Genomic DNA, 25273 nt, shown 5'->3' with positions numbered 1-25273 from the left:
ATGCCCTACCCTTCCCTTTCCACGATAATTTCAAAGAATCATCTTGGAGACAACCACCTCTAGTTACTTACTATGTACAATGTTCTGTATTTTAGAACCAAAGGGTATTACATAGGTGCACTAAGCTCAGAATATAATGAGAAATTCAGAACATGCCAGCCACAATAACCATAACCTTTACTTATACAACATAATAATTCTAGGTTACATTGGGTATGTATAACATAAATTCTTCAATTATACATCTCTCTAGTTGACCTAACCCAAAATTACACTAGTTGCAAGGCCTCTTCGCGTTTGATGTCGAACACCTTGATAAGGGCATCCTCAACAACCTAGTTAAAATCCAAAAAGACACGAGATTATACCACTTCCATCGCTGATAGCGTTAAAAAATTAGCATGGGAGATGGTGGGAATTAACCTAGCTCTACAAATGATTTCCATGGTTAGAACAACATTAGCCTGCAAGGAATTACCTTATCCGGAGTAGAAGCACCAGATGTTACACCAACTGTGATGGGACCCTCTGGTAGCCAGTTTTCTTTCTCAACCAACTCCCCGTGCTATCACAAGTACACGGTAAAACAATTTAAAGACGAGTATTTAAAAGAAAGTGAAAAAAGAAAAAGGAATAAGTAAATGGGAAAAGATTCGGTATCTAAAATCCGTTTGAGAAAATGAAACTCTATGAATTACACTTACATTCAGCTTATGCGAGATTCTGTTTCCAGGACCTATTCTCTGCTCACTGTCGATCCAATATGAGGGGATTCCACGGTCCTCTGCAATCTCTTGTAGGTGTGAGGTGTTGCTTGAGTTCCACCCACCTACCACCAACATAAGATCTAGCTTTTCATCTACGAGCTTATACATTGCATCTTGACGCTCCTGAAAATGAAACAAAATTAGCTGAAGTACACCTGAAAGATAAGAAAGCCCAAAATCCTGGATATAAACAGATTCAATATCAATTGGCTCAAAGCAACTTTGCTTTTGGCTAATCTGCATGTTAGTATGTTCCACAACAATGTTCTAGTATAATTTTAGTGGAGAACGGACCAAGAAAACCATGAGACTAGGGAGAAGAAAATTACTTGAGTAGCATCACAAATGGTATTGAAGCTTAGGAAGTGCTCATTAACGTTTTCCACCCCATACTTCTGCATCATAGTTTTTTCAGCTAATTTACCTGTGAAATTGAAAGATGTATTTTTTTATGAAAGTGAAAATTTTATAAAACTATTAAAAGTAGCGGTCTCTTGTAAAAATAACAACTGAAATAGCAAAACTGCAAAACTAACCAATCTCTTCTGTTTCTCCCTTGAGCATTGTTGTCTGATTTGCAACGCCAACTTTTACTAGGTCAATATCTGGATCGAATCCCTTTGAAACAGCATATTTAAATTTCTGTAGGGAAACCAATGAGAATCACTAAAACTCTGCAACACCTAAATAATAGGCAGTAAAGCTTAAATAAGCAACTAAAAACTGTACCTCTAGAAACTCCTCTTTGGTTGAGCTAGATCCATTAAGTTCACCTCCAAGAATGTAGTCACACACATACATTGCCTGCATTCATTCAAAAAGTTCATTTTAAAAACAAATTTCTTGCACAGAAGTGCATGTGCACCAAGAACAATGAAACATCACCAAAAAGAAGTAGCTGCATCTAGGACATACCTCTGCCATATTCTTGACAATGATATACTTCCCTGCAAAAGATGCAGTTGCTACAGTTTCCTCATGAGCATATTTTCCATGAATGATGGAGGTGTAATCTCCTTTCTTGTGCTTCTCAACAGTATTCCAGACCTTTACACAAATTTATAAAGATATCCTCTGAATGTTAAAAAAAATTAGAAAGAAAAAGTGATCTCACAACAAAACAAGAGGCCAATATCTGCAAAGATACCTTAGATACCCATGGGCAAGTTGTATCAACAATTTGTATCTTTTTGTCACTCAATACCAACATCTCATCCACCGCAGCCCCAAAAGCAGGCAAAACAACAACATCGCCCTTATTAACGACATCGAATTGCTTCTTCCCTTCCTCAATTGGAATATTCTGCACTTCCATCTCCTCTAACCGCTGCCATAAGCATTTACAGCTTCATCAGTAAAATTAATTGAAAACTATATAGAATTGATACCATATAAAAAGAAGGGGAACTTCACGACATAGTACACAATATCCAAACTCGAAAAGAACCCCCAACCAGTTGCATAATTACATAAAGAGAACAAAAAAAGATAAAAAAAAACACAAATCAAGCGAAGAAAGTAAGACCCATTAGGCATGCCACAAATGGTTTCCAAACATCAACTGTGATTCAAATTCTATCTCCATAAGGAAATTCCCTGAAGAATCTAGAGAAAGGATCCATAACATGAATAGCAACCGTATAATAAACACCAGTACTTCCGACAAACATTTAAACATAATTTCTACTTCTATTTTCCTCAGTATCCAGCACCAGAAAACACCCAAGGCAACAAGAAAAAAAAATTTATTCCAAAATTGAAGTCGTTATGAAAGTTGGTTATAAAGTTTAGATACCTTATTAACAGTTGGGTTGTGAATAATTTCATTGGTAATCCAAATCTTCTCATCCGGAAACTGTTTCCTTGCTTCATAAGCAATCTGAACAGCACGCTCAACGCCCCAGCAAAAACCGTACGCTTCCGCCAGTTTCACGGTAACATTTCCCCATGTATACTCATACCCATTCTCCTTCAAAGTCTTTATGATGTCACCTGAAATTTCCAAAACAAGATAAGCACACAAACCAAAACCCAATCAGAGCACCAAAACAGAAGAACACAATTTACAGCCAAAATTCCTATAGAATCAACATGAAAAACGGACTATATCAAGGGAGAAAATCCTGAAAGCCATGCTGATGTAAGTACGAACTCACAGCTATTAAATTTAGACTAAGCTCAAGCCCATGCAAAATCTGTGTACATCATTGTAACCTTGAACTTACATGAGTGTAAATTCGCGCTTGATATAATATGAAATCCAATTTACCATCAGAGTAGTTTGAGCCGTTAATTACATATCACATCCCATCTGTTCAATAAATGGGAGGAAAAAAAGAGAGAAAACAAAAAAATAGAAGTAAAAGGATAAAAAGTAGGTTCTGGTTACTTTCCTTGTTCTATTTTTGCGGGGGAAAAGAAAGAAAAAAAATTCAATTCCTCGTAGAAAAGTTGAATTCAGTTAAAAATTGTCCATTTTTCACGTTTCCAAAACAGAAGAACATTAAAAGGTTAATAATTTTCTTTCCTTATCCTTTAGATTATTCTTTTTCTCAGGAACCAAACAGACGCCAAAATTGAAATCATGAAAAGCTCTTTGAAGCTCGATTCGATAAAAAAGAACTCACTGGTGTACTCGCGGTTCATGAGCGCCAGAGTCTCCTCCTTGTGACCGAACCCTTTCCGATTGTAGTTCTCACTCCTCGTCAAGTTCTTCCTGAACACCTTCGCGTCGAAGTCGGAGTCCACCGCCGCCGAAGCCGCCGAAGACGACGCAGAGGAAGAATCCCCGGCGCATCTGACGGAGAGAGGCTTCCTGCACCGGAGCACTCCGGCGAGGCTATCCGGCGAGAAGAGGTCCGTACGGGTGGGGATACGACATAGCTGCAGAGAGATCGCCATGGCAGAGAGAGAGAGAGAGCGAGTGAAAGCGAAGCGCACGATAGCAGAGTGGTTTGCTTAGACCGTGGTGTGTGCACCGGGGGCGCGCATTTTATCCGCAATCAACTACCTCGTGTTTTTGCCTTTGTTTTGGCGTTTTGCGGTGGAATCGATTGCTCCTCGACCTCGTGATTCCTGTGAATCACATTGTTGTGGTATATGCAATTACCATAAAGCCCATGCTTTGTGCATAAATTATAATTGGTCACGCTTGCTTAACGCTTAATTACTAAAACGTGCGGCTTTTATATTTTTTGTTTTGATATATATATATATATATATATATATATATATATATATATATATATATATATATATATATATATATATTAGTATTTTGTACTTTAAATTTTCTGTTAATATTTTTGTTTTTTTTTTTGAAAAAAAAAAAGAAATAAAATGAAAAAAAGGTTAACAACTTTGATGAAATCTTAATTTGATTATAGATACTCAAAAAGATAAGCGAATCTCCCATTATTTTTGAAAAATAGCAATTAATTTGGCTTAATTTGGAAATGAAAGATGAATATAATTACCTATTGGTTATGTTAATTTTGGTTCAATTATTTTGTAAATGAAAATATTTTATTGAAATAGGAATAAATTGTTCGAGTCAAAGTACAAATTTAAAATTTATGTTCTAATATTAATCACAATTTATTCAAAATAATAATTATTATTATTATTTATATGTGCTTTATTACTTTGAAGTTTGAAACTCATCACTAAAGAGCAACTACTCGTCCCTGCGAATGTCGTTGATTGTTTGTCTCGGGCCATGTCTTTGGACTGCCATGTTTGCATCTCTGAAGCCTCTTACCATAATCAAGAGACGGTTCTGTTTCTACTTCATGCTTTAAACTTTTTTTCAATTTTAATTTTTGACCTTAACAACAAATTACATAATCAACGCAACAGAAGAAACAGATCATTCTTACTCACAGAAGGAGAACAAAACACGAAACGAAGAGGGTTTTTGAGTATAATTATGGTTTGAGGTAGTAGGGGACTAAACACTTGTTGAGGTAAGAAAAAAAAAAAAAAAAAAAAAAAAAAAAAAAAAAGGGTCATGACCTTTTTGTCTCCTTGTTGGTAAGCCGTTTACTGTCTGTATTAAAGGGTCATGACCTTTTTGTCTAGCAAAGAGGAAACTTAAGCTTATATAAAATCATGAGATTTCTCTTCAAATTATAGCATGTAAAAAACGGTTTTATCAAAACGTTGTTATAATGAAACACGTTTTGTACAGTTTTTCTTTTGGCAAACCCCACGTTGTAGCTGTATTGATCTAGGTAGATTCCTGTGCAGCAAATAGGAGAGACAGGGAGAGAGATAGACTTCAACCGTATACAAGCTGCATTGTATTCATTTAAATATGAATACAGCTACAACGGTTTTTTTTTTTTTTTTTTTTTTTTTTTTTTTTTTAAATATGAAAAGTTAAAACTGGTTTCTAGAGAGAGAAGGTCCCGAGAGTTTCTAGAGAGAGAGCGAGCCTGAGATTTTGTGTGTTCCGGGGGGGAGGGTTCTATGCCTCCCTCCCCCGGTGGTAATGTCCTCGCCCTTTAGGGGAGTTTTTGCTCCTCCCTGATTAGATCCTGTGGAGGTTAGGTGCTTTCCAACCTTTAAGGCTGTAGAGTTTGTTCCCCTGGGTTAGATCTGGTGGTGGTTGTTGTCCCCTGACAGTAGACTTTACGGTTCTAGGTTGGGGAACGACTTTTTCCGATGCCTCCGGCGGAGTTTCTTGACTTGGTTTTATTTATTTTGGGTTTTTTCTTTGTAGTCAGATTTGCTCTTCTCCGGCAGGCTTTTAAAGGCACGCGCCTCTCCACAGGGGTCACCAGCCTCTTCCGGTCCAGCAGCTTCCAGCCACGGTCGTGCCGGCTCTCCATGCTTGGCGCGTGGCCTGCACACGCCAGGGAGGTAACTCCCTGATCTGGCGCGTGTGGGTCACGACTTGTCTTCCAAGGTGCGATGGGGTGGTTTCCTGGTGGTTCGAGAGTCTTCCAGCGGATTTATGTTGCAGAGGAGGTCCCCAGCGTCAGCGAGTGGTCTGCACGCGCCGTCGCCGGCGGCGTCATTTTCTTGGCTCCGGTCCCGTTTTGGTTTTCTGTTTAGGATGGTTTGTTGTTTTTTATTTTCTTTCCACAGTCAGCCTGTGTGATGCATAAATGTTACAGGACTATCTGTTGGCGCAGGTGTTAGATCTACCATCTTTTATTTGTTGTCTGTGCTAAATTGTAAAGAGTGGCTTATTGGTGTCCTTGTAATCTTTTTGTATTATTTAGGTTGCTGTTCAAGTTAGGTTTTCTAGCTTAGGGTGATGGGGTCTTGTACCTTTTTTATCTGTATTGGTCCTTGCCTACGGGCTTTCTTGAGAAGAAATATATAATAGCACATGCTATTTGTTCAAAAAAAAAAAAAATACTGATTTTTTTTTTTGGCCCGTGACAAAGCTAGCCATCTCTAGGACCAGGTTTGAGTAATATACATCTAAGGTGAGCCCGAAAAAGGCAAAGGGGGCCAAAAACATCGTAAGTGAGCCCAAAAAAAAAAGCCCAATTTAGGCCTCACTTTGAAAGTGCATGGTTAATAGGGTGTAAATAACCACTAGCCATGCTATTATTAAATTAGACTAACCGCCTAGGACAGTTACAGTTAGGGTTGATAATGATAACCGCTAACTGTAACTGCATTTTCACTCCTAAAGTAATACCCATAAGTTTTTCGGCCACCTAAAGCATTCAAAAGTATCATAAAAGCTTAATATTCTTGTTGGAGGTTTGCTAGAAAAGATGGTCCCTCTTGTATTTTGTGGTGTCTTTGAAGTAAAATAAATTATTTGAGTTTTTAGTACCGTGAGAAAATGTTGGAGGAGCTTAAAGCTTTTTTCTTCAATATATATATATATATATATATATATATATATATATATATATATATATATATATATATATATATTTTTAATCTTTGGACAATTGCAATTGTATCTCCTTTGGAGCTTAATAATGTCCATGTTTTTCTTACATTTTTTCCTTCTAACTAGATGTTTTTCTTATATATTTCCTGTGTTACAGTTTATGCTTTTAATGATATTTCGATTATTTATCTAAAAATGAGATTTTGGGAAGGTTCAATGCAGCAAACACATTTTGTGGCATTTCTGGGTTTGGAATTTTTTGTTGATACCAACCTCAACTTTGGAAACAGAATTGAGTGCCAGAAAATAGGAATTTCATGATGGAAAACATTGAAATAGACTTTAATGGATGATATAGATTGAACATTAAATGCTTAGGCAGATCGAGAATGTTTTGTTCGTCTGTTCTTATTGTTCGGATTTCTTATTCATGATGATTATTAATTTCTAAATTTGATTTTTTATTTCAGGAATTTGGTTTTGTTAGTAAGTTGAAAATATTGATGAGGATAATCAAGTCTGTTTGCCTCCAACGAAGTCGTCTTCTCCAATGATCCGGCCGGTTTGTTCTTCCAAACACTCTTTCCCAGCAATTGCTTCGAAAACCTTCGGAATTTCCAGCAACAATAGTTTCCATCTTCTTCTTACCATTCGAATCCGCAGCACCACCTGCCACTATAGGCGAAGGCTTGACACCCCCGGACAACCTCCTCCTGGGAGAAAGCGAAGCCCTCCTCACAATATATAGGCGAGGCCTGCGTCCAACCGTTCGAAGAAGGCTGCCTTTACCTAGAGGGCACAATAATCACGAGCTCTCTCGACGCCTTCAGATGCACATCTCGAGCTGCAACCAAGCTCTCGGAACCACACATTTTGATGGACCGGAGATGCTGACCGGCCGCTTGCTTTTTGTAGCCGGTTAAGGGGTCTCAGGAGGATTCCTGGAGTTAGAGACGCCATTTGTGCGGCTAAATGAATAAAAAATTTTAAAATATTATTTTAATAAAATAGAGAAAAAGATTAGATAGGCTAATGGATTCAAGTCTTGAAGAGTAGTTGGCTAAACTTGTAAAAATGAGTTTTGGTTGCTACTCTGCCTAAAAATTTATATAAACTACTGTGAGTGCTCTTACAGTCAATCTAATTTAAACATCTCTGACATTGACTACTTAAATCATTTAGTTTTATCTGTTGGGAATGGCCTTCACATCAGTTTCTGGCATGATAAGTCGTGTGGTGATAGTGCTCTAAAGTGTTTTTTTCTTGAATTCTTTGCTTTAGCTCGTAACAAGGAGGCTTTGGTTTCAGAGTACATGGATTACTTCGGTCCACACACCCTTTGGAATTTTAATTTCATGCGAGATGTTAACGAATGAGAAACTGAATATTTAGATTCTTTTTTCACTCTTTTATACTCCATAATCCCACGTTCAGGAGCTACGGATAGCATGGTGTGGAGTCTGTGGACTCTTTCAAGCCGACACAGTTTTGTAGCAAAAAGCTACTACACTATGTTAATTTCTCCTAACAGTAAAGAGTTTGGTTCTTTTCTTTGGAAAAGCATTTGGAAGATGAAGGCCTCTCCACGCATTGCTTTCTTCTTATGGGCTACAACTATAGGTAGAATTCTCATGGTAGACAATCTTAGAAGGTGGGGGTTTCATCTGATTAATCAATGTTGCCTTTGTAAGAATGATGAAGAAACTATTAATCATCCTTTCTTCCATTGTGAGTTTTCTGTGGATATCTGGCACTTAGTGCTTATCAGCTTTGGGGTCTCTTAGTAAAGTGCCTCAATGACTCCATTGTTGAAAATTCCTTAGGCATGACATCCTAGAAAAGCTATTCAGGGGTAGTGATTGGTGGGGGACTCCCAACCGGCTCTCATCCCCTACTTTTCAATAAATAAATCACTTTTATTTAAAAACAAATAATAAAAAAATTCACTTTTTGAATAAAATTGATTTATTTGTTGAAAAGTGGGGGATGGGAGCTGGTTGGGAGTCCCCCACCAATCACTACTCGCTATTTAAAAAGTTATTCCATTCCTCTTAATGTGGAACATTTGGAGAGAAAGAAACCGTCGGATCTTTGAGGATGGTGAGTCCAATGTGCTGCTTCTTAATCCTCCTTCTTAAGATCTCTCCTAGATTGGGCCATTATTCATGTTCCTATCTTCTCTTCAGGAAATTTGGTAGATCTAATTTGTTTTCTAGATTGTAACAACACATAGTTCTTGGTACTCTTGTATAACAGGTAGTTGTTTAATGCTATTGTTTTCTTGTATATTATTCGTGTACGAAGATTTCCAGACACCAATTGGTTTGACGAGAAAAGATCAAGTGGATATCTGGTTTTTAAATTTTTATTTTTCCCCACATTTTGCAGGATTCTATACCTTTGAGTGTGAGAGGAAGCGTAATAAGCCGGAGCGATATGACAGTAATGTCACAGAAAAGACGCTGAAGGCCATTAAGGGTCCGTTTGGGTTTACGATTTCAAAAAGTGCGATTTAAAATAACGATTTTAAAATGTACGATTTGAAAAAAAGTGATTTTTAAAAACGCAGTTAAACTTTTAGCAAAATCGCAGTTTAGTTTTTAAAATCGCGAATTTACCTTTAAAATTTTTCGTTTTAAAAAAAGCACCATCTTATCTGTGATTTGAAAAAACAGATTTTCTGCGTTTTCAAATCGCAATTTTTAAAAACGCAATTCTCAAACGTTCTATGTTCTGCAATTTGGTTTAAAATCGCACTTATTGTCTATGAAATCGCAATTCCAAACGCACCCTAAGACGATTAACACAGTCAGATCAAGGAGGGAAGCCAAACACATTGAGAGGATGTAATTTTTTTCTCCTTCAGGTTTATGTGTTGAAAAGCGTAATAGGGTGATGAGCATCATTTCACTTGTAACTGTTAAATGTTTGCAGAAAGAAGGGAAAGAAGGGCCAGCTAATGAGAGAGGCAGTAAAGGAGGTAGAGCAGAGCATCAGCTTAGTCAAAGCCCCAGCTGTCCTCAGCGAGGATCCATCTCTTGTTACTCTTCCAAAGATCATGGTCAAGGTATCCCAACCGAGCGCTTCTACATATTCTCCACTCATCCCCCTTCATTACCCTTTAATAATAAAAAAATTAATTTTTATTAAAAAGTTGTCTTTGATGTGATATCAGAGACAACTTTTTAATAAAAATCAATTTTTTTAAGAAAAAGAGGGTGATGAAGGGGGGATGAGTGGATGATGTTTAGCATTTCCCATCCCAACCAAAGGAGAGCCAACGCATGGAAGATTAATGAATCCTCATTCCAGTAATGTTTCTGATCAGTGGATCTCGTGTTTTTGAAAAAGAAAAAGAAAATAAAAAAATTCTCTCACTCTCTCTCTTTTTCTTTTTCTTTCTTTCTTTTTTTTTTTTTTTTTTTTTTTTTTTTTTTTTTTTGTTTTTAACTCTTAACAAATGCTTCATCTGATAATGGAAAAGACTTAAATTAGTTTGAAATGGTTGTAATTTTTAGTAGTATAGCAAGTTCAGCTATTCTAATTAGTGGGTATTATGGTTATTGTGTCTTACTCATTCCTCCAAGTTTTTTAGGTAATGAAGAGAGAGTTTACACGTACGATAATTAATCAGATAAGATTATATTATTTTAATGTACAAGTAAATCTTGAGCATTCGAGTTTTTTCTTCAAACAATAGATGACTTGGGATATTCCTCCAATTTATTTGAGAAAAAAAAAATTAAGAACTTTTTATTGTGGCATATGAACATTGATACAGTGGTGGTGGATTGAGATCGCAGGTAGGGATATGAAGGGTGTACACCTAACACATTTTGTGATTTTTTTTTTAAAGAAAAGAGAGAGAGAGAGAGAGAGAGAGAGAGGGGCATGGGTATAAAAAGATCATAATCCATGGTATTGCATGTTGTGCTATATCTTTAATCTTAGCTCTTCTTCTTTTTTTTTTTTCTTTTTTTTTTTAATTTTTATTTTTAAAATGAATAGCTCAGATCTTAAATAGTTACTATTAATCTTTTAATCCCGTCAGACAAAGTACTCACCACCTCTTTAGCCACTTTGAAGGTGGCCGAACAATTTCTTTGGCTACCTTAGGGGTAGTTGCTAGCGGCCACAGTAGTAGTTCGACCACATCAATGGATCGCATGTTGTATAATATCTCTAATATGGGCTTAGATTTTGTCACATCATACTACATGGTGAAAACCTAAAACTTCATTTTTAGCAACCACCATATCTCTAATATTACTTGTTATTCTTTCTATCAACAATTTTCCTTTTTTTTTTTTTGGTCTTTTGCAAATTGCATTTCAAATATTAATTTAGTTTTATCTTTCTTTCATAGCTGGAATGCTTTGAAATGTCTCGTAGTGCCAATTTTCGGACACATTGTTTAGTTTAGTGGACCGCTTTCAATCATATTTTTGAAAGCATTTCTATAGGATCTCCTATCTTCTCTTCAATTAGAATAAGAAGTGAAAAAAATTCAACTCGGTAACCCTTTTCTCATATTCAATTAAAAAAAAAAAAAATCTCGCACCACCGCCATTAATAGGGGTTAGGGGCTAGTCACCTCTTTGGCTACTTTAAAAGGGTTCGAATCATTCTTATGGTCAAAAGAGGTCTTTGGAATTGTTTGACCATCCTTAAAGCAATCAGGGAGGTGGTCGCGCACCTCCATTGGTGGGAGATTGATGATAGCGGTGAGAGTTTTCTCTTTTCCTTTTTTACATGTTTGACTAAGAAAATAAACCTCATATAAACTAGAATACGAGACTTTTCTTTTTTCATTTTTACACTGTTTGACCAAGAAAATTAAAACCCATAAATGGAAACACGGACTTTTTTTTGTTTGACTCTTGGCCCTTGGGTGGAATAATGACGTGGAAACAAGTTCAAGGACAATCACGTGTTTTCCAGAAAAACTCGGGGGCACAATTGTCAAAGTAGACCGACTACTTTATGGCAAACAACCGAACCAACTGGGCCACTGGCGGTTGCCAGTCACCCACCCCGCGGCGAACATGTCACGCATATTCATAGAAACGCGTTTTGGTCCAGAAAATAATTTCCACAACATTGACGCGGTTTTGTTCTTGCATTGGGGCCCCTGTACTTTGGTATATCTATAAATCATGCCCTAGTTTGTGTATTTTGTTACAATAATTTTATTTTTTTATTTTTTATTTTCCTCCACGGTGGAGAATGTGATAGATCAAAGAGGATTTGAAAAGTGGATCCACTTGAAAAAGAACAATAAAGATATTTAAATATTGTTATTAACAAACACCTCAAAATATAAATCATTTAAAATTATTTTTATTTTTAGCATTTTTTCAAGCTGAAAACAAAAAATATATTCCAAAACATGTTAATAAATAGAGCATATCTAGTTTCATTTTTGCCCAATATTATCATATTGAACTGAAAATTAGTGAATTAAATAATTTTTTTATTTGATATTTTTATTAATATGTTTTTTTTATTTGAAAATTTATTATGATATGACATAAGAGTAAAAATTGTTTTTCTGTTTTGAATTGTTTGTTTATATATTTATTTTAAGAACAAAAAACAACATCATCAACAAACATGAAAACTGATTCTAAACCATAAAACCAACATTCTTCGGATTGATGTTTTTTATAAAACAAATTAAACGATTTTTTTTAAAAAACTGTCCTTGAAATTTTATAATGACTATTAGAACAAATATTTAAATTGTCGGGTCGTCAAGCAATTTTTTAAGTAGACGTTATCGAATAGTAATTTTTCACGAGAGAATAATAATAATTATAGCAATAATGTTGCTTAGATCAATAGCTTGTTAAGATTCGGAAATATAAACAATATTTTTATTCTTATTTTTTTCTCCTTTTTATTTTTAGAAAGTAGGTATTCCAACCTAACAAAAATAATAATAAATAAATAAATAAAATATAAGGGCACAAAAGCAAATTCCTCACTATATATATACCACACATCTTCTTCCTCTTTCTCCAACCCTACACAACTCTTCTTCCGTTTCATGGGCGCCTACATTTTTGACGTCTTCTAGGAAATCCATTTTGTTTCTCCTTCAAGAAAAAGAGAAGAAAAGTGTTTTTTCTCCTTTCTCTCTCTTTTTCTCTCTCTTTTTCCTTCGAGAAAAGGAGAGAAAAAGGGGGGGTTTTTTTTTTTTATAAGGAGGGATTGAAATAGGTTATAAGATATATTATCATGGGGAAGATTGTGGAGCTGTTGGATGCCGGGGTCAGAATAGCAGCAAGGTTTCATTCTCACTGCCCGCAAACTGGCCGCATGTACTACCACCCTCCGGCGGCCTCCGACGACAACCACCACCTCCACCTCCACCCACATGGCGGCGGTGCCGCCTCTGGCAGTGGCAGCAGCGAGGTGTCAACCCAGATGCGGTATTGCGGTCCCAAGGCTGCTGAAACTACAGAATATATTCTTTATTCTGTTTGATTTTTGACAGAAAAGAATGATATGTTACACACAACAATTATTATTATTATCATTTTCGGGAAGTGTATTTCCTCAGAGAGATTGTCTGTTCTGTCACCCTTTCTGCTGTTTGGTAATGAAGCCATGAATTGAGATACATACTGAAAAATTGTTCCTTTTAAATTATTTATTTATTTTTTATTTTTCCTAAATAGAAGAAAGAACAAACAAGTCAAAATTAATACAAATCATTCAAAATAGTTTTCACTTTTATTTTATATTAGAATACTTGTTAATAAAATTGACATAGGCGTGTGTTAATAGAATAGGAGTGTGTTTAGAATTGTGATTTTATAAATAAAGAATTGTAATTTTGTAAATAAAAAATGTAATTTTTTCAATGAGAATAAACTGTTTGAAAATTTTATTTTTAAAAAATTACGATTTGAAAATATAAAAAATTAATTTTCCAAATGCAGGCAAAGATGTGCTTTTTTTAAATCATAAAAAAATTTGTGATATTAGAGGAAGCTAGAGAAGGGTTGGCACCGACAAACTCTTTGATAAAACATTGTGATTGGTATTGGAGGGTTTGGGAGGTTATGCTCTTTTGTGGCCGTTGAATTGATTCTGTTCATTGGCAACAAGGCAAATAAACAAATATAGAAAACCTAACAAATCAAGGGAAAAAAAAATCAAATTTATACCTTAGATTTTCATGGATTTTAATTTAGTTCTTATGTTTTCAATTTTAACAATTAAGTCTTTCAATATTTCTCTAGTTTTAAATACGTCCCTCTATCAATCTATTATTCAATTAATTAATGATATGTCATGTCAGACCAATCAATTAATACAACGTAACTGTTATTTGACACGTCCCTCTCTCTCTCTCTCTCTCTCTCTCTCTATATATATATATATATTCGAACAAGTCATGTGGCATAGTTACGTTAAATTATAAATATAATTTGTAATTTATAATTTTTATTTTATTTTATTTAGGGTATATGTGTATTTTAAAACAATTGAATTTAAGATGGATTATTGTTGAATTTTGATCTCAATTGTGATTATAAAAGCCACGTCAGAGAGTGTGTAGCATTTCCCTCAAATTTAAGAGTTTAAAATAGTGGATATCGCCATATCGGTTTAGTCCAACCTCGTTGAATCTTCCAAATTCTTAACCAATCACTCTTATTTCTCCTCTACGCTCAACTCTAACCACCATAGTGACCGCGTCCGCCATCGATTGTTTATGTCATAGGTGCCAATGTCTGCCCTAAGGTTAACTTAGGATGGGGTCCGGGTGCAAATGCCGTTAATTTTAGCGTGATCAAATTATGAGTTAACATACCATACATCAATTTGAATTTCGTTATATATATATATATATAATTTTTTTTTTTTTATTCCTTCTAAAAATGAAAACATTAACAAATAATCAAACACAAAAAAAAAAAAAAAAAAAAAACTCCCAAAACACATCAATAAACAATCTCTAAACCATTGGATTTATTGGATTTTTAAAATAATAATTGATCAAATGGTTTATAAACACTTCACATCAGCATAATTGTATAAGACTTGTATAAAAGTTGAGTTTGTAGCTTTTATTTTATTTTATTTTTGGTATCCGGAGAACAACAGGGGGGAAAAGGGCAAGGTATATAAACGGCTTAAGTTGATAACAGTAGAGAGCGAAGTATAGTTTGTTCATGTGCATCGGCTATTGCCGATTGATTTTGGAAGCTCGTATGGATATTTGGCGGGACCCATCATATCCACATGGAGTGGATCAAGTGTGCCATAACTGCCCAGCTAAAAAGACACCACAGGATAAAATACCGTTTCTTTCTCCCCAAATTTTCAAAAAATTCCCCAGCAATGGAGGGTTGCTCTCTACAGTCACCGACCGTAACCACTTTGCCATCTTGCTTATTCCTAAATGGGTTAGCTGAAAAACATGTTGTACATGGCCAAGTCCTCAAATTTCCCAATTCAAAGGGGTACCCATATGCCAGAAAGCTAAAATTTCTTAATATCAGAGCTCAAGCTTCAGGTATATGGTTAATTCTTCTACATTCCATCAAACATGTGAGATGGGGTTGTTTTGGGTCTTCTTTTTTTTTTTTTTTTTTTTTCCATTTTATATAGCTTTGATTTTGTATCTCCCTCTGTGACAGGTACTATTGAATACGTTTTTATTGTAAAAGAGTAGTGATATTGGGCATCATGTTTACCTATTTCACCCACTGCATTAGTTACCTGTGTGTTGCACTCCATCTATAAAATTGTTTCCATGTTATCCAGTAATCCTGTTATTTCAGCAGACATACAAGATGAACATGGTGGTGGAAAGGAACTTTAATGGCAGTTGAGCATTATGTGTAGTCATACTATGCGGGGGCACTAACATATAAACATTCTACCGAGACCCCAGAAGAATTGTAATATTTTTTGAAATCTTTAAGGAAAGTTTCAAACTTGACTTCTGGTAGGGTGTTTCTAAATCATGTCAATGAAGGAAGAACATCTGTAGATACCCCTTAAAAAGTAAAAACTTCAAAAGACGTATGTACATATGCATATGGAATGTTCTCTGGAGATGTTTGAAATGTGTCATTTGGCAGATTCAATGCTCTTGAACTACTTTGTTCACGCTGATGTTTATTAGAAATATCTGTTGTAGGCTATGCCTCTATAAAATATTTCAGGTCCATATAAAAATTTGCTTCTTTATTACTTCAAAATATACCATTGGAAGTGTGGCTATAGGTCATCTGCAAATATTGCACTTGTCAACCCACAATTACACTTGAGTAGGAAGTTGCTGAACTAGATATATGCTTGATATGTGTTTTTGCTGGGCACAAACACAAATTGATGGATGAGTTGTCTTAGAGTTGTAAGTAAAGCATAATTGACATAGGCTATGCCATTCCTAGTTCCTGGAACATTTTACTTGCAATTGTGTCTTTAACCTATTTATGAAGGAAATAGATTCTTTTTAATTCCTCTTTCCCCCTGCCCCATTTTCTTTGGGCTTTGCCAAAATATAGTCATATTCGTATATCATCCTTTCCTATGTGTATTGTTGTCTATGGACACCTACAAGGCACAACAAAAGTCCGGTCAGAGGCAGTTGAAGCAATTTCAAAGAAAGAAGATTGGAAAGATGAGAATGTTGTATTTGTTGCTGGTGCTACTGGTAGAGTTGGCTCACGCACAGTGAGGTTACTCTCTGCTTCTAACTTTACCCTCAAGTAAAATTATCTCTCAATTGGATGCCTCGTTTCTAAATTTATCAAGCTGTTGTAATCTCTTTCAGGGAGCTTTTGAAACTCGGGTTCCAAGTCAGAGCTGGCGTGAGGAGTGCTCAGAAAGCAGAAACTCTTGTGCAAGTACAATTTTGATTGTTAATGAGAATATTCACAACCATTTTTCTCCAAAATATATCAATAATGAGAAAATAATAACTCATTGCAGAGTGTTAAACAAATGAAGTTAGATGTTGAAAATGCAAGTGAAGGAACGCAGCGTAAGAAAAGAAAGCTTTGAAAGTATCACTTTCTTCTTACTTGTGGTTGCTATTAACTTTTGAAACTTGGGCTTGATATAAAATATTGTCATTTTAAAAGATATGCCCCTATAGCACATAACAGGGTGTTTTTGGTCTTTAGCCCAGCTGTAGAAAAGCTTGAAATTGTGGAATGTGACTTAGAGAAACGGGATCAGATTGGACCAGCATTAGGCAATGCATCAGTGGTTATATGCTGCATTGGTGCCAGTGAGAAGGAGGTCTTTGATATCACTGGACCATACCGGATCGACTACCTGGCTTCCAAAAACCTTATTGATGCAGGTGAATGAAGATACTACTTGTTATTGCTTTGCATGGGTTAAGTCTTTTGGGATTAACACCCACCATGGTTTCATATTTTTGCAAGATCCAGCTGAAATCTCACACTATTTCACTCTGTGGGGCCCAAAAGAAATCTATAGAGAAATAAAATGGCCTAGAAGTACTTGAGTTACAGGATTTTCTAGTTAATTATTTATTATTAATAAACGTGAAAAGAATTTTGGTTTTCTCTTGTGGATTTCTGCTTACATCAGATATTCCAGCAAGACCAAATAATTGACATAAGGGCCAACATCTGCATCATTCTCTCACTTGGTAATTATGGGTTAAATATACTTGAACCCATAGTTTTAAGTTTCCTGAACTTTGTACATTTATTCCCCTGCTCATGAATCATCATGCTCCGACTTGCCTTTTACTTGACATGGAAGGGTTTCTAATCTCAGGCAGGCCCAAAAACAGCTTTATATTCTCCTTCGTTTGCTTGAAATCTATTATTTGGGAAGATGGGAAGGAAAAATGCAGTTGATTTTTCCTTTTTGAGGACAGAACTTGATTAAGTTAGCCAATTATATTTACTTTAAGCTTGAAAATGCTTATTTTATTACTTCTATTGCTGTGCAGCAACTGCTGCAAAAGTTAAACACTTCATTTTGCTTACCTCATTGGGAACAAACAAGGTTGGCTTTCCTGCTGCTATTCTAAAGTAAGTCTAGAAGTTTCCTCCTTACAATTTGCAGTATGTTGCTTATAACTCAGTTTTCAACAAAAGACAAGTACTCTATGTATACTTCTTCATTTAGTTTCTTTTATTGATTGTCCTCCTCTTCTGCTTCTATAGTTTGTTTTGGGGGGTTTTGATTTGGAAAAGGAAGGCGGAAGAAGCGCTGCTAGCCAGTGGACTTCCCTACACTGTCAGTGTTAATAGTATTAACTGCAGATAAGTTTGTCAAATATGGGGATTTTTGGTGTCCGGTTATTCATTTAATAGTCTTCTTCAGATAGTGAGACCTGGAGGCATGGAACGGCCCACCGATGCTTACAAGGAAACTCATAATATTACCCTCTCACAGGAAGATACTTTATTTGGTGGCCAGGTGTCAAACCTTCAGGTATTATTCCTGTACATTTTTCCCAAGTTTGCAATAATATTTCAGCCACGAGCACAACTCCTAAAAATGTTTTCTTTTTGACCGATTATGTCTAGTATCATTCAATTTATTCAATATTCAACAAACCTCTGTTTATGTGACTGGAAAATGATTAAAAGCTCTCTGAATGTAGTCCTGCCACTCAATAAAGGTTGTAAAGGTGATATCTAAGTTGCTGCATGCTCTCAGTTTCAAGGTTGAAACATTTTATAATTTTAGTAGACTCATAACGCGTGACTAGTCATCTTATAGGCAATTAAGGTCAAATGTAAACAGATCCAAAAATATGGAATAATTTATCAATCGATAGTAAATTGAGTTTATTTTACTTGGCGGATTGGGATATCATTGAAAGTCTATATATTCTTTGTGATGGTGTTCCTTTTTTACTTTGTGTTTTTTTTCTTCTCAAAGATTCCTTCTTTCTTTTTTTTTTTTTTGCCAACTGCTGTCTACTTGCTAAGGAATTAAAGAGAGAATTGGAAATGATGCTTTGGATCATAGGTTTCCTTTTTTTCTTTTCCAAATTTATTTGTGTTGCTAGGGAATGTTTTATATGTTGATTGCTTCCTTAAAGTTGAAAAGCTTGACTCAACTTATAGTGCATGTTATACCCAGTAGGAAGAAAACGTCTCAATTATATTGACAAAATAGTGAAACTGAAAGATCAAATGCTAAAGAGACATCTAATTTTATTGTACTTCACTTCATTTCCAGACCAAAAGAACTTATTGCATGTGTGAATTTGTGATTTTTTTCTACATAGTGCTTATCCATTTATGCTTAGATGCAAATTGTAACTATGCTGGTTGTGCATTCTTACTACCTACGCATATGGGATTCATAAACTGCAGTGATTTATCTCTCTGAATGGTGTCTTGTCGTCTTTTACTTGCATTTCTATCTGCAAAACTAATTGTAGACATCCATATCTATGTTTGGTGAAAGAAACTTGTCATAATCCCATCAACAACAGAAGCAACTTCCATTGATGCAGGTATCAGAGCTCATGGCAGTCATGGCCAAAAACCCCAGCCTTTCATACTGTAAAGTAGTGGAGGTAATTGCAGAGACAACTGCACCATTGACTCCCATGGAGGAACTTCTTGCAAAGATACCATCTCAACGTGCTGACATTTACCCTCCAAAGGTACTTTGACTTGTATTCCATGGATATCAGACATGCTTGAAATGAGTGCCTTAAGCTACTGAAGCAAAAATTTGAAAATTTGACTTCTAGGGGTAATCAAAGCGGAATGTGTTTCATCATTTAGCTCTATCTACAGCGGTTTACTTCTTAACTAGCATTGGAAAATTCATTTACACTGGAAGCTAAACCTGATCTCTTTGTTCCTTAATGATTTTTGTTCTGACATCACTGTTATTGAGCTTTAAACTTTCTCATTATCAAACTCTTGTCCTTTAATGGTTTAGACTTTCTGCAACTCTTCTTTTTCAAACTGTTTGAAAGGAGAGCATATTGAATATCCTGGAGCAGAAAGGGCTGCTCTCTAGTAGCCTCTCCTCCATATCCATTCAGGAGATGATAGATCCTTTATATGGAGCTAAAGCCATGCTAAGATGGTGGTATAGGAATCTTAATGGATGGGGTTGGTCAGAGGTCCAGCTATTAATTATGACCTATGGCTAGTGTTAGAATATTAATTAAATGATTAAATTCACAATTTCCTATTAGCTTATGCTTTGGGAATAAGTGGTAATTTAACATGGTATCAAAGTAGAAGTCATTGGTTCAAACCCTATCTCCATAATTCAGCTCTCATTTCAATTAAATATTCCATGTGTTGGGCTTCACTTATTAATGGAGAAATTGAGCTTACACTTGAGGAGTATTAGAATATTAATTAAATGATTAAATTCACAATTTCCTATTAGCTTAAGATTTTAGGATAAGTAGTAATTTAATACCTATGAGGGAGGGTGAATCATCGGTACCTTATCATGACTTCAATTATGAAAGATCAATCAATTGGTTTACCTATCTCATTGGATAGCTCACAAGAATGATATTGCTAACTACTTTAGGAGCCAAAAAAATACTTCCTTTTGGTGATATCAGGAATCAGGTGCTGCAGCTGGGCCTGATTTAGCACCATCTAAGACTGTCAAATCTGAGGAACCAAGCCCTCCCATTGAGAAGGAGCCTTCCAGTGCAAAAGCGATGGCGAGGCAACCCCTCTCTCCTTATATTTTGTAAGCAGATATATTTAATCCTGCCTATTATATACAGAATATGAAATACTTTTTTGATAGCAACCTCTTCTTTTGTTTTGCCCATTTTTTGAAGCTATGAAGATTTGAAACCACCTACATCCCCTACTCCAACCCCAAGCACTACTGCTGGCGCCACCAAACCAAGTAATATAGATGCTAAGCCAGCAGCGTTGAAGTCAATTCCTTCACTGGCACCCTCAGGGACCATCATTGAAAAAGAACCTACTCAAACTGAAGTAAGGAAACCGAGGCCTCTCTCGCCTTATACATGGTAAGCTGATGTGCATAACATCATATATTTAGAACTAAATTTTCTGCGATTTGTATGTTTGACAAAGGTGATTAATGGAAGTCCCAATAAAATGAAGTATTTGAACCAGTCATTATGTTTTCCCAGAATTTGAATATCATTTGAGAGGAATTTGCCATAATTAAAAGGATTGAGATAATTTTGGAAATCTCTTTCACCTTATGTTGCATTAGCCATTTCTGATGCTTTTTGTTGAATCATAGATATTGTACAGTTACTTTATGAGCTGATTTGATTTTGCTAGTTATGAGGATTTGAAGCCACCTAGCTCTCCATCCCCACCATCAAGTGGTTCCAAAGAAACTCTTGTTGAAACGTAGAGGAAGAAGAATTTTTCTTATTGCTTATACACCTCATGCGATTACATCATTCTAAATAGAGAAACCCTACGAACTAATATGGAAAGAAAATAGTCCATACAATCAGAATAAAATTAGGACCCAACATGGAAAGATTCGTTATTTTTCAACACTCCCCCTCAAGCTGAGGCATAGATGTCTCGCATGTCGAGCTTGGATAAGGCTGAATGAAGAGTACTACTAGAAATACCCTTTGTCAACATATCCGCCAATTGTTCTCTAGTCTTCACATATGGTGTGCAGATAATACATTTTCTGAGTTTTTCTTTAATGAATTGTAGATCAATCTCAACATGTTTGGTTCGGTTATGTTGGACTGGATTATGAGCAATACTGATGTCTACCTTGTTGTCACAATACAGTCGCATTGAGTCCTTGGAGTTAAACTCAAGCTCTGTCTAGAGTATTTTCAACCATAATATTTCACACACTCCTTGAGCCATAACTCTAAATTCCGCCTTTGCACTTGATCTGACAACCACGGACTGTTTCTTACTTCGCCATGTAACCAAATTACCTCCTACAAGTGTGCAATAACCTGATGTAGACCTTCGATCTGTAATCGAGCCAGCCCAATCTGCATCTGTATAGGCTTCTATTTTCAAGTGATCATGTGGAGAAAACAACAGTCCCTTACTCGGTGAGGACTTTAAGTAGTGAAGAATGCGATAAACAGCTTCCATGTGAGGCTCTCTCAGAGAATGCATGAATTGATTTACCACACTAACAGCATCTGCAATGTCTGGACGGGTATGGGATAGATAAATCAATCGCCCAACTAATCACTGATATCTGCTCTTATCTACCAAGGGGCTTTCACCACATTCTCCCAGTTTAACATTTATCTCTACTAGATTGTCAGTAGCTTTACACCCGAGCATTCATGTTTCTTAAGAAGATCGAGTATGTATTTTCGTTGGGAGATAGATATACCATGCTTTGACCTTGATACCTCAATGCCCAGAAAGTACTTCAGAGTCCCTAAGTCTTTTATTTCAAACTCATTTGCAAGGCGATGTTTTAAGTTCTACATCTCCCCATCATCATTACCTGTCAAGACAATATCATCAACATACATAATTAAAGCTGTTATCTTTCCTTAAAAGGAATGCTTGATGAAAAGTGTATGATCAGCCTGACTCTGCTTGTAACCAAATCTTTGCATAGCTCCGGAAAACCGCTCAAACCATGCTCTTAGAGATTGTTTCAAACCATACAAAGCCTTCTTTAGTTTGCACACCTTTCCTGCTGAGGACGAATCTTCCAATCCAGGGAGAATTTCCATGTAAACTTCTTCTTCTAGGTCTCCATGCATAAATGCATTTTTCACATCAAATTGATGTAGAGGCCAGTCCAAGTTTGCAGCTATAGATAATAAAACCCTAATTGAGTTCATCTTTGCTACAGGTGCAAATGTTTCCTCATAATCAATCCCATAGGTCTGGGTAAAGCCTTTTGCAACCAGTCTGGCTTTGTAGCGTTCCACAAAATCATCAGCCTTATGCTTGATAGTGAATACCCACTTGCAGCCAACAACGTTCTTTCCATTAGGTAATTTGACCAAATCCCAATTCTTCTTCTTGTGAAGGGCTTTCATCTCTTCATGCATTGCTGTCCTCCATTTTGGATCACTAAGTGCCTCTTGTAGATTTCTAGGAACAGACACAGAAGATAATTTGGATACAAAGGAACGATATGGTGAAGAGAGATGTTGATAAGAAACAAAATCAGAAACTGGATGGTGTGTACATGACCTAACTCCTTTGCGTTGTGCAATGGGCAAACTTGTATTATTGACAACAGGTACTATAGAATTCATATCAAAAGTAGACGGAGTAGTACCTGAGCCCGGATCAAATGTTTGGCATGTAGCATCAAGAATGGTCTTAGCTTTATGGCGTCTGGAGTAAACTCTCAACTCTTCTACAAGTGGTGCAAATAGCTGATCAATAGGTTTAGTTGGAGACTCATTAGTAACCTGTTGTTGTTCTTGCTCCAGCTTTGGCATAGGAGTAGGGATAGGTAACGGACGCAAAAAATCATCTTCATCAATCTGACTCTCCCCTTGAAGAGGAGTAGGGGAGGATGAGAAGTAGGATTGTTGCTCAAAGAAAGTGACATCCATAGAGACAAAGTATTTTCTGGATGGAGGGTGATAACATTTGTACCCCTTTTGAGTGGGAGAGTAGCCAACAAAGACAAATTTGAGAGATCGGGGGTCTAACATAGAGAAACCCTACGAACTAATATGGAAAGAAAATAGTTCATACAATCAGAATAAATCAGAGAATAAAATCAGGACCCAATATGGAAAGATCCGTTATTTTTCAACAACTCCTTACCGCGCATCAACACCAGTAGAAGTAGTATCACCATCTACCGGAGGTAACGATGTAGCAAAGGCAGTTGCGATCGGTATTGTTGAAAAGGTTATCAACTAATCATTATTCACCCTACCCTGTGTTAAGTCTATGGAGATTGCTGTTATCATAAAGTAGATCTGCTATCATAACCTCCCCTTTTAAGAATGAAGTATACAGTTCGGCAGTACAACTCTCCTTTAGAAACCCATCTCCTACTTTGTTCAATCTAAATAACAAAGGCTACTTTAAGGTTCATTTGTTCTATCAATACCATTAGTTTGGGAAAAAAAAAAGGACACTACAGGATTGCAGCCTACCAACAAGAATCAATTAAATAAATAAAAACAAAGACGAAACAAATCCCTCCTGTAAGCAAATTAATTTCTCTATATTTTCAAATGGCTTCTGTATGCAGCATATAGAAAAATCTAGTGGTTGTGATGACCCTCAGTAATTTATGATTATGATGATACCTATTTTCACCCTTCAAAACAACATAGGTGTTATGGGGGTTTCCCCCCTCAGTGGTTCTCATGTGTTTCTGCTACAGAAAAGGCCAAAAAAAGGTGTTCTGCTACATTATTCCCATCTGCCTAGTGGTTGAAGTCAGTGTTGTGTTCTCAAATCTAAAATCCTCCAAGTCAACATGACAAGCTGTCGAACTGATTAAGTTTAAGTTTGTGTCAATATTTATGCTTTTTATATAAATGCTGTTTTATTTTCTTATCAGCCATTCTGAACAGCCTTGCACTCTTCACTTTGCTTTGTTATGACCTCTGAGTGTATATTTTTTTCTTTCAACTATTCTTTCTTTTTAAATGATTTCCACACAATATGGGCACACTTTGTTTTTAGGTATGATGACTTCAAGCCCCCTACATCCCCATCTCCTAATGCACCTACTGCGTTGCTCCCAACATCTGATGTGGATGGTGGATCCAACATGGCTACCTTGTCATTGAACAACATAGCTCAATCTCTAACAGCAGATAAACCAAGGGATAAGCAGCAACATACTGGACCGAAGCCAAGACCACTTTCACCTTTTACTATGTGAGTCTTTCCCGAGTTTCATCTTTGTTTCTCTTTTTGTTGGACATTTTTTCATGAGAGAAAAACTTTTGTTATTGAGATTTAGACCTTATTTATTTGCTTGTTTTCACACACAGTTCTTGTTTAGGCCACGTCTGTTTGTGCTATAGGAGACTAGTATCTTGTTAACTGAATATCTACCTTCTCATTTCCAATAAATAACCAGGTACGATGACTTGAAGCCTCCGACTTCCCCAACCCCATCCCCAAGGAGATCTTAGAGAAATATCTGCCCATCAACTTCAACAAGGTAACAGTTCAAAATTTCCCATTACCCATATTCAATGAAGATGAGTATGCCTCTTTGAGGCTAAACCTCAGCACAGAAGTGACACTGAGTGTGTGATTCGAACAGAACCATTGAAGCATCGTAATCAATGGAGAGGAAAGCAACTGAAATATAAATTTAACATTGATTCCTACGTATATGTAAAAGTGTTTATTTTCTGTTTATTTTTTTGGGGTATTCTAGATGTAAACTATTGCAAGTTCAGTTTGACTTCATATTACAAATACTTCCTATGGTTTTGTATAATAATACTTTTCTCTTTTTATTCTGCGAAAACATTGCACCCATCGAGCTGCCTTGACTTGGGAAAGGCATGTCTAGGTTAAATTTTTCGAGTTCGAGCTTGACTCGTTTGGAATTTTTTGCCAAAGTTCGAACCGAGCTCGAACAGGCCAAGTCTGGCTCGGCTTAGCTCGATTACAGTCATACTTAGTGTGCATGCTTTTGGAAAGTGAAAGTGGTAAAAACGTGAAAACAACTGTGGGTGTGAAGGATAGATCCCAATGATCCCATT

The 25273-nt window shown here is 36.1% G+C and overlaps 3 protein-coding genes across 4 annotated transcripts; 2 read left to right on the top strand and 1 right to left on the bottom strand.

The window, feature by feature from the left end:
- Positions 1 to 153: 153 nt before the first annotated feature.
- On the bottom strand, positions 154 to 3748 carry LOC133882001 (4-hydroxy-3-methylbut-2-enyl diphosphate reductase, chloroplastic). Its single transcript, XM_062321087.1, has 10 exons — positions 3395 to 3748; positions 2563 to 2759; positions 1915 to 2094; positions 1683 to 1814; positions 1497 to 1571; positions 1304 to 1409; positions 1097 to 1191; positions 705 to 890; positions 479 to 565; positions 154 to 335 (listed from the first exon to the last, which is right to left on the bottom strand). Exons 1-10 carry the CDS (start codon positions 3666 to 3668, stop codon positions 270 to 272), a joined length of 1398 nt encoding a protein of 465 aa, XP_062177071.1. The 5' UTR covers positions 3669 to 3748; the 3' UTR covers positions 154 to 269.
- A 1933-nt stretch (positions 3749 to 5681) lies between these two features.
- LOC133881959 (uncharacterized) lies at positions 5682 to 9796 on the top strand. Its single transcript, XM_062321035.1, has 5 exons — positions 5682 to 5801; positions 7098 to 7113; positions 9016 to 9132; positions 9437 to 9473; positions 9562 to 9796. The coding sequence occupies exons 1-5, from the start codon at positions 5682 to 5684 to the stop codon at positions 9794 to 9796; spliced, it is 525 nt and encodes a 174-aa protein (XP_062177019.1).
- Positions 9797 to 14871: 5075 nt separating this feature from the next.
- On the top strand, positions 14872 to 25027 carry LOC133882898 (protein TIC 62, chloroplastic). Of its 2 annotated transcripts, XM_062322135.1 has the most exons (14): positions 14872 to 15157; positions 16214 to 16331; positions 16427 to 16499; positions 16585 to 16636; positions 16784 to 16960; positions 17585 to 17666; positions 17802 to 17874; positions 17962 to 18072; positions 19109 to 19261; positions 20192 to 20325; positions 20420 to 20617; positions 24234 to 24431; positions 24637 to 24720; positions 24826 to 25027. In XM_062322135.1, the coding sequence occupies exons 1-13, from the start codon at positions 14884 to 14886 to the stop codon at positions 24689 to 24691; spliced, it is 1698 nt and encodes a 565-aa protein (XP_062178119.1). In that variant the 5' UTR covers positions 14872 to 14883; the 3' UTR covers positions 24692 to 24720; positions 24826 to 25027. The 2 variants fall into 2 exon arrangements, with proteins under 2 accessions (XP_062178119.1, XP_062178118.1); XM_062322134.1 differs by having other exon boundaries at positions 14875 to 15157; positions 24637 to 25027.
- Positions 25028 to 25273: the final 246 nt, after the last annotated feature.

Source organism: Alnus glutinosa, chromosome 11 (genome assembly GCF_958979055.1).
Source record: "Alnus glutinosa chromosome 11, dhAlnGlut1.1, whole genome shotgun sequence".
NCBI lineage: Eukaryota > Viridiplantae > Streptophyta > Magnoliopsida > Fagales > Betulaceae > Alnus > Alnus glutinosa.
The sequence above is the reverse complement of the archived record's forward strand: the minus strand, read 5'-3'. Positions and strand labels throughout refer to the sequence as shown.

What these genes read in the sequence shown, in the direction of transcription:
- LOC133882898 (XM_062322135.1), top strand. Translation starts at nt 14,884, where the DNA reads ATGGAGTGGATCAAGTGTGCCATAACTGCCCAGCTAAAAAGACACCAC. An exon ending in CAAAAACCTTATTGATGCAG is followed by an intron (nt 16,961 to 17,584) that starts GTGAATGAAGAT and finishes ATTGCTGTGCAG; the next exon opens with CAACTGCTGCAAAAGTTAAA. An exon ending in TTTCCTGCTGCTATTCTAAA is followed by an intron (nt 17,667 to 17,801) that starts GTAAGTCTAGAA and finishes CTGCTTCTATAG; the next exon opens with TTTGTTTTGGGGGGTTTTGA.
- LOC133882001 (XM_062321087.1), bottom strand. Translation starts at nt 3,668, where the DNA reads ATGGCGATCTCTCTGCAGCTATGTCGTATCCCCACCCGTACGGACCTC. An exon ending in CCAAAGAGGAGTTTCTAGAG is followed by an intron (nt 1,410 to 1,496) that starts GTACAGTTTTTA and finishes GTTTCCCTACAG; the next exon opens with AAATTTAAATATGCTGTTTC. An exon ending in GTGCTTCTACTCCGGATAAG is followed by an intron (nt 336 to 478) that starts GTAATTCCTTGC and finishes GATTTTAACTAG; the next exon opens with GTTGTTGAGGATGCCCTTAT.
- LOC133881959 (XM_062321035.1), top strand. Translation starts at nt 5,682, where the DNA reads ATGGGGTGGTTTCCTGGTGGTTCGAGAGTCTTCCAGCGGATTTATGTT. An exon ending in TGGGTTTACGATTTCAAAAA is followed by an intron (nt 9,133 to 9,436) that starts GTGCGATTTAAA and finishes CGATTAACACAG; the next exon opens with TCAGATCAAGGAGGGAAGCC. An exon ending in GCCAAACACATTGAGAGGAT is followed by an intron (nt 9,474 to 9,561) that starts GTAATTTTTTTC and finishes AAATGTTTGCAG; the next exon opens with AAAGAAGGGAAAGAAGGGCC.